This window comes from Lates calcarifer, linkage group LG2 (genome assembly GCF_001640805.2).
Source record: "Lates calcarifer isolate ASB-BC8 linkage group LG2, TLL_Latcal_v3, whole genome shotgun sequence".
In the NCBI taxonomy this organism is placed as follows: domain Eukaryota; kingdom Metazoa; phylum Chordata; class Actinopteri; family Centropomidae; genus Lates; species Lates calcarifer.
In genome coordinates this window covers 6064953-6076602 of record NC_066834.1, presented here as the reverse complement: position 1 = coordinate 6076602, position 11650 = coordinate 6064953, and the positions used below count along the sequence as shown (strand labels likewise).

Genomic DNA, 11650 nt, shown 5'->3' with positions numbered 1-11650 from the left:
TGCATTGTAACTGGTGATGTATATGTATTTTTCAGCGAGGTCTTCAATGTCTCGTCACACTTTACAAGCATATGGTAGGCTCCTCTTCCTGAAAATGACGAAATCTACAACCGACAACATCTTAGTGAAATTTGGAGCACAGCAAGCGAAAACCTAAACAAATAGCGCCAGTTAACATGATCACCCGGAACACCGGCTAATGCTCTCACGTTAATGCTAACGCTAGCCGCTAACTCTTTGCCTTACCTTCGCACTGCAGGTGTGTACAGGGTCCAGTCTCACTCGTGTTCGACAAAAATCAGCTCCAGAGTTTGTTTTGGCACCCAGACCTCCTCGATAACGACGTTTTCTCGTAGTATTGGCAAACAGATGCAACGATTCAAAGTTGGCTTAAATCTCTTTTCCACTTCCTTTCTCCGCCTCTCTGCGCTCCTCCCACAGAAAGTCGTGGCCAATGAGAAGACATGTTGCGGCCAATGACGACATACGTCGGCTAACATTGGCAGAATAACGCTGATTGGCCGGTCGACTCATTAAAAATCACCCACAGTGTCATATCAGTAAATCCATACGAGGCTAATATATTTTAAAAATATGTTCGAGGACAAAAGCTGACGAGTGACTGATAAATGCAACGGTAAACCACAAAATGAAAATATCAAACTGTGAAAATGAAGGCTTGGCTTTGAGTCATTAAAGTTTTACCTTTAATTCTACACATCACACAGCGTGTGCTGTAAGCGTATATCTCTCTATATTTGTTCATCCAACTGGGGAACAGGCAACATTACGTTGAAAACTTTGAGAAAAGACTGTTTTCACAAGAGCATAAAATACCATAAAATGTGTGTAAAATACTAAGCCTAACAGACCTAAGGGTATTTTAACTGATTGAATGAGCTGTGTGCCACTGCTTCTGCAAAAACCTGCATGCATGTGTCCCTTTCAATAGTACAAAAATGGCTCATATTGTAACAAGCCGCCAAAACCATTCTTGGGCGGGTTGGATGGCGTTTTCCGCCGTAGCTGGCAACGCTATGTACAGCCTATCAAGCCTTTCTGGTCCGCTTGGCTTTCCGTAGCTCTTAGACTCGGCGCGCAGCGCAGCGGGTAATGGTGGGAGTTTTGTACCTCCTCAGGGACAGTGTTGTCTGTGCTGTGTAGTTCTTCAAACCATGGCTCTTAACTACCAGACATCGACCCTTTCAATGACTTTGCCGATTTCGTGCCAGATATGTCTCGGAAAAGTAAGTGCCGCTGTTTTTAAATCGTTAACGCCCGTGAGCCGTTTAACAAAGATGTTACACTGTTGCTGTTGTTTACACTGGGTAAACTGCTGCCTAGTAACCTTAACGTTGTTACGTTACCAGTTAAGTTTCTGCAGCCGACGTTCACAACCGTTACTAACTGAAATTGCGTTTCCAGGCCTTAATATACCGTTTTACCTCAGTTAACAAATAATCTGCTCACGTTTCTGTGTGTGCAGGTCAGGCAGCCGGTCATTTGTGCAAACCACCACGTGTTCTGTTCATCCTGCATGGAAATGTGGTTAAGAAAAGCCAGCCAGTGTCCTACCTGCAGAGTGGCCATCACAGCAGAGAACCCCTGTAGAGAAATCATCGGTGAGTAGCTCCACACAAACCGGGGGGGTAAAAAAACAGACACAAAGCCAGAGAAGGAGAGGTGATGTGAGGCTTCATCTGCCTGCAGCACCTCACAGCTGAGTCATCATGTTAGTGAGGTAAAGCATGTTGTTAAAGTTGCAGTCAGGTTAAAATAGTCCTTCATTAGTCCCACAGTGGGGAAATTTACATTGTTAAAGCTGCAAAAAGGATAGCAAAATAGAAAAAGGCAGAAATATTGGTAAACTACAAAATGAGATAAACAACACAATATATAAAAAAATAAACAAAAGGACAATATACATAGTAATAGATTGAATTGAATCCTGATGACTGCCCACTTTGAAATAATATTGCACAGAATGAGGGCATGATAAGCAGCTGTTTTGTCAGTGCGTTAAAGTGCAGAACTTAGTGAGTCAGTCTGTATAAGTGTGTGGCCTACTGGGAGCAGTGCTGGTTATAGAGTGTGACAATACAGCAATAGCTCTCCTTCACACACTTTGGGTGAATCAGCCTATCGCTGAAGGAGCTGTTCAGTGCTGTCAGGCTGTCCCGCATGGGGTTGAACTTGTTGTCCATTAGTCCTCTCTCCCACCACCTCCATCAGGTCGAGGGGGCATCTCAGGACAGAGCTGGCCTTTTTGATCACTTTGTCAAATCTCTTCCCCTCTGCTGTCGAGTTGCCACTCCATAGAAAATGACTGATGCCATACCAGTGTCATAGAAGGTCAATGTTGACACAGTTGTAATGTTTGTACTATCCTATAGCCCCTCAGTACAGTGGCCCTGAGAGCTGTATTTTAAAGGGCAGCACCCTAATATTTCAAAGTTAATGCTATTTTGGCAGGCAGCTCAATAGTCACATTACTAATGCATTGTTGAACCCACATCAAAGCTAAGTGACATGGTACTTTGATAGGCGTTTTGTTGCGCGGTGTGTTTGTTTCATCCATGTATTATTGTTACAGGAGGTACCAATGACAGTGATCACAGTGAAAGCCCTTCTGTGAGGAAGTGCCTCAGAAAAACTAGAGGAGAACTGCTTTTACGGGAGTATGAGGTATGGATTCATCGTGCCATGTTTTGTCATATGTTTAATGAGCTTTCATGTTTTCACAACAAAGACAAGTAGGTTGAGCCTATTGAACAGAGCTTTAAGGGGGTTTATCACCATGAAAGTGAGGGACTCAGAAAGTCTGGTGGAGCAGTTTGTTGTATTGGATATTTGCAATATTTGCATTGGAGCAGACTGAAATGTAAATTGATAATTTACTTATGCCTCAACAGAATGTGGCAGATTATGCAAAAGCAAGTGATTATTATTTCAGATTGCAACATAGTATCCATATACCCATCAGGTTGCCAGGTTGTTTCAGGTTGCTAAAATGGAAAAACAGTGTTACAGTAGTCTCTGCACTAACTTCTGAACACTGTGATACGCCTGTAAGTACTATGATGACATTGTGGTTAATTGTTGAACCCTGTTTCAGTGTTTTCAGTTTCACATGATTTCCCTCTAACAGGAAGAAATTGAAGGGCTTGTCAAAGAAAACGAAGAGTTGAAAGCAAAAAATCAAAGTCTGGAGGCACAGCTGAAGACTGCTTTGGACCCATGCAGCATCAATACAGAGCAAACAGGTGACAAAAGAGTTGACCCCTATGTCCTGGAGGAATGGACAAACAAGCTGCGAGCTGCCACAGACGTTTGCGATAAAGTACAGCAGGACATGAATAAGCTAAAGGAGGTATGTAATATATAATAACCAACAAATTGCACTTATATTAACTATACTGATCCCTAAAGGGAGATGTGCATTTTTGTGTGTCCACCTCAATGGAGAGGTTAGAGTACAGGGCTAAGTGTAAAGCACTGTGTGGTACAAGTCTTTAATACAAGAAATCTTAGTCATTATTTGCCATGTATCAACATTCTAATGAAAACAGTGACCTTGAAATTACTGTCTTTTAAATAGAAACTCTGATAAAGTTAAACTTACTTGATGCTTCTTTCTGTAGCATAAATACTATACTTGATTGACTTTTGTTGCTGCCTTTGTGGGAAAATGTGTAACATGCTACAAATGTGTTACTTTGCCATCTTCAGGCAAATAAGGCACTACGATCTCAAAACGTCGACCTTGTTCAAGAGAATATGAGACTGAAAGCAGAGGTGGTGAGCAGATCTCCTCAGAAGTAAGTTTCTTTCTTGTCTTAATGACACTTAAGGCTTTTGACCCTTTCTTTGATTCACATTCACATAGAAACAAAACATGCTGTTAATTACAATAGAGTAACTTTTTCAATGAAAATGGCTGAAGCTGGAGGCAGTGACATGTAGCTAAAGGTATTTTCTGTATGACTCTGCTGTCCTTTTCTCTGTCAGATCAACAGCAGCATTTTTATTTATATCTTGGTTTCACTTTTTTTCTGTTGAACTTTCTTGCATAAGGTACATTTGGCCAAGTGCATGACAAATCTGTCACGCAGCTAAATGTTACTTAACCTTTCTTGTCATGATGATCTTCAAACAGTTCACAGACACAAAATGATCTTTCTACAGGTTTGGTCGTATTACAGTGGCAGCGCAGGAGGCTAAAATCCAGCAGTATGAGCGCAATGTGGACCACTTGAAGAGAGCTCTGGAGCGCAGCGACCAGTACATTGAAGAGCTGGAGGCTCGGGTGAGAAAGTCTGAGAAGAGACATCTTGAAGCACAGGAAGCATGCAAGAGTAGCAAGGCTGGGACAGAAGCTCTCACACAGCAACACAAAATCAACATGATGATGAGAAGCTTGAGCGACAATGAGAGGGAGTCGATCTGCAGCAATCCAGAGGCAGAGTGTCGAACATTCTCTAGAAACCACAGTTTGATGTTCATGCCATCTGCAGATCACAAAGAGTTTGATAAGAATCTGACTGTAGATCAGAAAAATGAGAACTTGGAAAGCACCTCTGACTTTTTGCCCACCACTCCGTCCTCTGCTTTCCGTTCCTTGACTCTGAGAAGCCCCGGCATCCGTGAGAAGAAAGTTGCTTTTAAACCTGCTTCTTATCTGAGGAGGCTTGATTTTGAAGATTTTCCTACTCTTGGCAAGAATAACAGCACCATGGAGAACCAGTTCAGCAGCCTTGACAAATTCCACAAAGGCTTGCCGACAAATACTGACACGGAACCCTCAAAGTCTGTCTTCTGGGGTGGCTGGCAGAGATCTAACTCCAATGAGCAGTCATGTCCAGGTCCAAGTAAAGAAAGCTCAGTCAAAGAATCCACATCCACTGATCTTGTAGGCGATGAGGCTGACAGTTTCCAGATGTCCAGTGAGGCCTCCATGGATGCAGCTTACCTGGACAAAATCTCAGAGCTGGACTCCATGATGCTGGATGGAGAGAGCTCCAGTAGCCGGGGATCACAGCTCTCCCTGGCCTCCTCCCCTCTCACAGACTTGGACAACACTCTTGTCCCTGAACCACAAACCTGTCCCGATTTCCTGTCAAGCCATGGCGGAAAACCTCTGATACAACATGACCAGAAGAACCAACAACCTTGTGACGACACAGATGGCACCTTGGATGACAAAGTGGCCCCAAAAGTCTCTGCAGGGGAAAGTTTTGCTGCGCTGGTGTCACCTGGGAAGACCGGTGCCCATGTTTCTGGCCATGCAGGGGGTGGAGGGCTCTCTCAGACTGAAGAACTGTCTTTTGATTTACTGTTTGATACGCTGGAAGAGAATAAGGCTGGTCCCTCTGGCTCTCTCAGTCCAGCAAGCACAGACCATGATCATGTAAACCCCTCCTGCTCCTCCTCCTCCAGCTGCACTGGTAAACCTGTGAACACAACAAGAGACAGACACACACTCAATATCAGCCAGCCAACAAAGAGAAAGTCTCACAGCCCCTTCAACACAAGCAGTCCCACAAAACTTTCAAAGCTCATGTGAAGGTTTTACAAACATGAACCTGTGTGTTCTCACTGGGCCATACACTATAGTGTGCTTTAGTCAGGTATCATTCAAACATTAACTTCATGTTGCTTCATAATAAATTTGTGAATGTGATGCTCAGGTGTAACTTATTGTCTGTTATTGCCTTTTTGTCCTTTATGATTCTGTGTAAATTAAGACAAAACATGACAGGTGTGTCAGATACTTTTTGTGTAGTCTGTGGCAGTTAAATAGCTTTTAAGGCCAGTCGTGACAGTCTGAAAATGTGTCTGTTGTAATCAGATACTGTTTCTGTGCTGTTCTTTGTTTACACTGTAGTCAGTCACTTGGTGCTGAGATAAAAAATACATTCAGCCCAGTATGTGTCGGTCATCTCGCCATTAGTTGAACATGGTAAACTTTTTCTGATAACATGCAATACTGAAGACAGATAAACATGATTTATCATGAAAGACTGATATTTTTGAATCAAATACTGTGATGTAAGACTGTGTTAGGAAATAAAATAGTAATGCAATAAGAATGTATGAATTCATTTTCCTTTGTGTTTTTTTGCTCTTTGTTCAACCTTTTGCACGGTTCAGGTCACCTAAAAACTCAGTGACATATTGACCAAATATTTTGTAGTGAATTTTCCATATTTAGATTTTTTACTGAGAATGGGGATTAGTATTTAGCGGACAATCTAATAGTTTTTATCACATTACTCTCTTTTGTGCTGCTTTTTCTGATGATCTGCGTCACATTAAACTGTAACAATTATTAATTTGCTGCCATTAATAGTCGAAAAAGGACAGCCTGTTCGTGCCGATAAAAGCATGTTGTAGCCTATAGCGACACACATTAGAGACCTCACACGCAGAGTAATTCCGTTGTAGCAGAAAGCGCCTTATTTATTATGCAAATTTAACGATATCATGTATATTTCACATACCTCTAATCGCTGCATGAAATTTTAATTGCGTAACCGTTGTGGTTTGAATAAATGAAGTGTTAATTCATTGGGATTAATTAATTTAGGTAAAGACTGTGTACAAGGTTACGCTGGTGTATTAAATCAATTTGTTTAGTGCTCATCTGGCGATGATGGCCTTTAATGATAAGGCGGGCTCATTACTTCCAAGGGTTAAAATGAGAGGCAGCACAGTTTGGGCCAAGAACAGAGCCCACTGACAAACCGTGTTAACCTGCACATTTAAATATTTGGCACGAGTGTGAACAACTGATAGAGCCGTTATATCCATATGATGCGACCAAATAATGCTGCTTTTCTGTGCACACTGATATTGAACATATCAAGAGCTTGCTCATATTTTTTGGCACATTTTTCTCTAATAATTCCCTATGAAATCAATGTCCTGAAATCAGATGGATAAAGTCCAGTCGAAAATAGATCGCTGCTAAAATAAACAGCGTTAAGTCGATGGTTTACGGCCTCTAAGTTTAGAATAAGGCCTAAAGGCATTGGGGCCGGCGTGGTTCCGCTGCTGGATGGAGAGGAGAGGAGTGAGCCCTTAAAAAACGCAGGCGTCTAGTCTCCAGATGTTACTGCCTGCCCTGTGTGAGCAGTTTTTATTTGTCAGCCTGTTCACTGTTCTGGCAGTTTATGTCTCGCGAGAGCAGCCGAGCACGGGCTTGACGAGATCTGAGGCGCTCAGGTGTAAGAGCCTCTCTCATCCCCAGCAGTGGGAAACAGTAGACAGATAAGTGCGTCTGAGAGACTGCAGGCATCTCTGTGATCTCCGGGCTCGAGGCTGCACTCCGGCGCACTACACAGCGAAACCGCGTTGCATCATTACCGGATAGCAAAGGATCACTGTGTATCTATGACCATTTTCCAGCTCTTGTAGCCGTTTCCCCCCTCTTCTTTCCCGTGCACTTTAATTGGAGAAGCTCGCCAAGATGATGTCCATGAACAGCAAACAGCCGCACTTCGCCATGCATCCCTCTTTACCCGAGCACAAGTACACCACCCTGCATTCCAGCTCGGAAGCTATAAGGAGAGCCTGTCTACAAACTCCACAGGTAAATTATCCCCCCAAAAACTTCCACTTTGTCTTTTTTTCCGTGCTTAGGCTGCATGTAGCGCTGAACGCTGTCTGTGCGTAATAACAAGGGCTGCTCCAAGGCACATTCAGCCAAGACGCGCACTTAATGTTTTTTTCATGTATTCCACAGCAATCACTCGAAGAGTCTGTGATCTTTTTGAAAGCATGCTCACGCAAAGCCTGGCTTTACTGTTTTTGTATTAATTTTTATGATTTGCCGCTTCTAAAGGAATACTCCGGCTGTGTTATCTGTTGCCAAAAGTCCCGACTGACAGATACATTTATTTATGTTTTTTTATTTTTTCTGCCGCCTTCCTTTCTTCTTCATGTCTTTCCCCTTTTCTTACCCATTTCGCACCCCTTCATTCTCCTGTCCTCTCCTCTTTAATTTTCGCCCTTGCAGCTACAGAGTAACATATTCGCGAGTCTGGATGAGACCCTGCTGGCCCGGGCTGAGGCTTTGGCGGCCGTGGACATCGCCGTGTCCCAGGGCAAGACGCACCCGTTCAAGCCCGACGCCACCTACCACACGATGAGTACGGTGCCGTGCTCGTCGACATCCACCGTGCCGCTGGCCCACCACCATCATCACCATCACCACCACCACCACCAGAACCTGGAGCCCCCGGACATCATGGACCACATCAGCTCGCCGTCTCTCGCCCTTATGACCAGTGCGCACGACGGGGCCGGCGGAGGAGGTGGCGGAGGCGGCGGAGGTGGCGGCGGAGGGCTCATCTCCACCTCCTCTGCCCACCCGCACTCTCACATGCACGGCTTGGGTCACCTCTCCCACCAGGCTATGAGCATGAACTCGCCTCTCACCCACCACGGGCTCTTACCGGGCCATCACGGGGGGAGTCAAGGCGGCCCAGGGCTCACTAACACCGGACTCCCCTCAATCAATGACTCGGACACAGACCCAAGGGAGCTGGAGGCTTTCGCGGAACGCTTCAAGCAGCGGAGGATCAAGCTGGGGGTGACCCAGGCGGACGTGGGCAGCGCTCTGGCTAATCTCAAAATCCCCGGCGTGGGATCACTGAGCCAAAGTACAATTTGTCGATTCGAGTCGTTAACTCTGTCCCACAACAACATGATTGCGCTCAAGCCTATCCTCCAGGCCTGGCTGGAGGAGGCCGAGGGGGCCCAGAGGGAGAAAATGAGCAAACCTGACATTTTCAACGGAGGGGAAAAGAAACGCAAGAGGACCTCGATAGCGGCCCCGGAAAAGAGGTCTTTGGAGGCTTACTTCGCCGTACAGCCTCGACCGTCGTCCGAGAAAATAGCAGCTATAGCTGAAAAGTTGGACCTGAAAAAAAATGTGGTGCGAGTGTGGTTTTGTAACCAAAGACAGAAGCAGAAGAGGTTGAAATTTTCCGCTGCTCACTGATGGGCATAGAAAAAGGAAAAAACTAAAACAAAAACAAAACAACAAAAAAAGTTGTGTGACTGAATTTGGGGACCAAGGGACACTAAAGACACCATTTCAGTCTTTTGTCTCCAGCGATTTTACACGTTGGTGCACAATGGGCTTTAGATACCCATTTTACGAGGCTTCATATATCTTGTTTATTTTCACGTTATCGGTGAATGTGAAGTATGCAAATAACAGATTACACAAATTTCGCTCAGTTGTTACGAGGGAAAAAAAGTTTTAGCGACGTCGACATTGCCTTTTAAAACATGTGGAAAGAGGTAATTTGCTTGATACTATAGCGAGTTATTTTCTCCTAATAGGCCTATTATTTGAAGTATAGCCATTTACGAATTACCTCATTGATTGTTGAACTGTGTTTCTGGTTTGATTTCTTGTCGTTGTTGGTATAGAATAATTCATGAATCTGTTCATTTATTCATCTGTTTATTTATTCTTCTTTGGAGGCTGCTATAAACTCAAATTTAGTTGCAAACTTTTATGGCAAACGAAAAAAATTGTTTAGGCCTGCATGAAATACTAATTCACGGGCAGTAATTTAGCCTCTATAGGCTGTCACATCTATAGATATATTTATTTTGAATTTGCACAAAAGACCCTTTAGGTTTATAGATCGGCTATGTCGAAATGGTTTTGTATATACAGACTTCACTTTATCACTTATCAGAGGTGAGCTCTTGTCTTTTTTGAGAAATAAATTATAGGGGTCTATCGACACTATTGGCATCACGAGGAAAAGTTTCAAACAGATTCCGAGAGCACTTCTTCAAGGAGAGATCACAATGAAAATGAAAAAAAATAAAATAAAAAACCGAAATTTCCTGTCATGTGTTTCAGTTTGCAGTGCAAACACTCTATGCATTGGAAAAAGAAATCACTGCGTATACAGTAGAGCTGTCTACTGGTAAGACCTTATTTTGTGGATGGTGTAAGTTCACTGTTAAATGCCTGTTTTCACATTAAGATCACCACGTTGTTTGTCGTGTTAATTGTTAACGGAAACGTTGTGTAAGTAATATTTTTACTTTGTGCACAGGTATGTTTACAAAACTGCGGCGACGTGTGCATCATGGAAAAAAATATGTCCCACTGTCTCCTTCCCTCTCTCACAAACTTCTCCACTCTCCTCTGTTGTCCTCTTTACTTTCATTGGTACTGTTCATCCTGTAAGCCAAAATCCAACAGGGAGGTGTGTTCCAGCAATCTTCTAATAAATCCAAGAAAGAAAACTACGCTTTTCTGGTTGTGATTGGGCCGAAACTGAACGGAATTATTAAGGTTTACATGGAAATACTGGTGTAACGGTTTTATTGGGGCCACAACCGACGTTATTTAATTTGAGATTTTTTGTATCATGTAAAATTGCTCAGTTTGACCTTTTTCACCTGGATTTGCAGCATCGAGAAGAAAAATGTCATCAATCGAAATAATACTTAGATGTCCTCAAAGCATGTCTCATTCATGGTAAAGGCCTAATTTGGGAGCATGAAGTTAAGGATTGTCAGGATTTTTACCTCTTTTTCTTGAACTTTTAAAACATTTTACAATCGTAATGTAAAAAGCATAATAATAATAATAATAATAATAATAATAATAATAATAATAATAATAATAATGTAAAACGGTATATGTTTTATAGCTCTATACAAAAATTCAAGGAATGTAATTAAAAATATATATATACACAACAGAACAAGTTAATCAATCTAACAGCTATAATTTATAATTATAATCAATGATTAAAATAGGTAATTGATCTGTTGTGTTTTGGTTTCCCATACATTTTAATGTTAGCACATGTAGGTTAACAGGCTGAATTACAACAGAATAGGTTGCCAGATGAAACGGTGATGTGTTTGTCTGGAAGATAAAGTTACCGCTTTTTACTGTGTTGAAACAGGCCTAACAATCAACATTTAATGAAGTTTCACAGCAGAGTCAGAATAACTCAACAGCAACATTAAAGCGGCTCCCCTCGACACCAGAGAGGGAGAAGGAGAGGGTGAGAGAGAGAGAGAGAGAGAGAGAGAGAGAGAGAGAGAGAGAGAGAGAGAGAGAGAGAGAGAGAGAGGAAATCAAAGAAAAGAAGAAGAGAGAAAAGTTGATTAATTTATTTAAAATGACCACTGTTGTCACGCCTACCTTCCTCTAAATATTTCTGTTCAGTCCAGATATTTTTTTGGTGGTGGGGTTTCACACCCTTTACGCTGCATTTATAAAAATGAATTTTTAAATGCAGGTAATGCAATATTAATCGCGATTTGCTGCTATAAAATGCAATATTTTCAGACAGCTATCGGGGGTTTCAGGGGGAAGCAGGCGGATGGAGGAAGCTGCTGTTAAAACAGCAGAGAAAGCTGATCTTTAGCTTTTGGCTACGTGGACATGAAGAGTGAGCCATTCCTTAATGTGAGTAAAAATATTTTTAGTTTAATTTTAGCCTCTTTGTTGATTTGTAACAGCTGTTATTATTAACCTTTTCAATGTTTAGCACAGATCCAGAAAAGCCTTCTTTAGATCCCATTATCAGGTAGATCACTGCACTTCCACACTGAATTGCCTCGCTGCTGCTTCTTTAAAGTTTGTGGGAAATAATGTCAG

General features: G+C 42.5%; 2 protein-coding genes across 2 annotated transcripts; both read left to right on the top strand.

Moving 5' to 3' along the window:
* Positions 1-1007: 1007 nt before the first annotated feature.
* On the top strand, positions 1008-6101 carry obi1 (ORC ubiquitin ligase 1). The gene is made up of 6 exons (XM_018683756.2): positions 1008-1247; positions 1487-1622; positions 2594-2685; positions 3149-3370; positions 3730-3818; positions 4186-6101. The coding sequence occupies exons 1-6, from the start codon at positions 1176-1178 to the stop codon at positions 5561-5563; spliced, it is 1989 nt and encodes a 662-aa protein (XP_018539272.1). The 5' UTR covers positions 1008-1175; the 3' UTR covers positions 5564-6101.
* A 1126-nt stretch (positions 6102-7227) lies between these two features.
* Positions 7228-10264, top strand: pou4f1 (POU class 4 homeobox 1). Its single transcript, XM_018683780.2, has 2 exons — positions 7228-7591; positions 8018-10264. The coding sequence occupies exons 1-2, from the start codon at positions 7469-7471 to the stop codon at positions 9002-9004; spliced, it is 1110 nt and encodes a 369-aa protein (XP_018539296.1). The 5' UTR covers positions 7228-7468; the 3' UTR covers positions 9005-10264.
* Positions 10265-11650: the final 1386 nt, after the last annotated feature.

Coding starts and splice junctions, on each gene's coding strand:
- obi1 (XM_018683756.2), top strand. CDS start 1,176: ATGGCTCTTAACTACCAGACATCGACCCTTTCAATGACTTTGCCGATT. Junction 1,248..1,486: donor GCCAGATATGTCTCGGAAAA/GTAAGTGCCGCT, acceptor CTGTGTGTGCAG/GTCAGGCAGCCGGTCATTTG. Junction 3,819..4,185: donor GTGAGCAGATCTCCTCAGAA/GTAAGTTTCTTT, acceptor ATCTTTCTACAG/GTTTGGTCGTATTACAGTGG.
- pou4f1 (XM_018683780.2), top strand. CDS start 7,469: ATGATGTCCATGAACAGCAAACAGCCGCACTTCGCCATGCATCCCTCT. Junction 7,592..8,017: donor CCTGTCTACAAACTCCACAG/GTAAATTATCCC, acceptor TCGCCCTTGCAG/CTACAGAGTAACATATTCGC.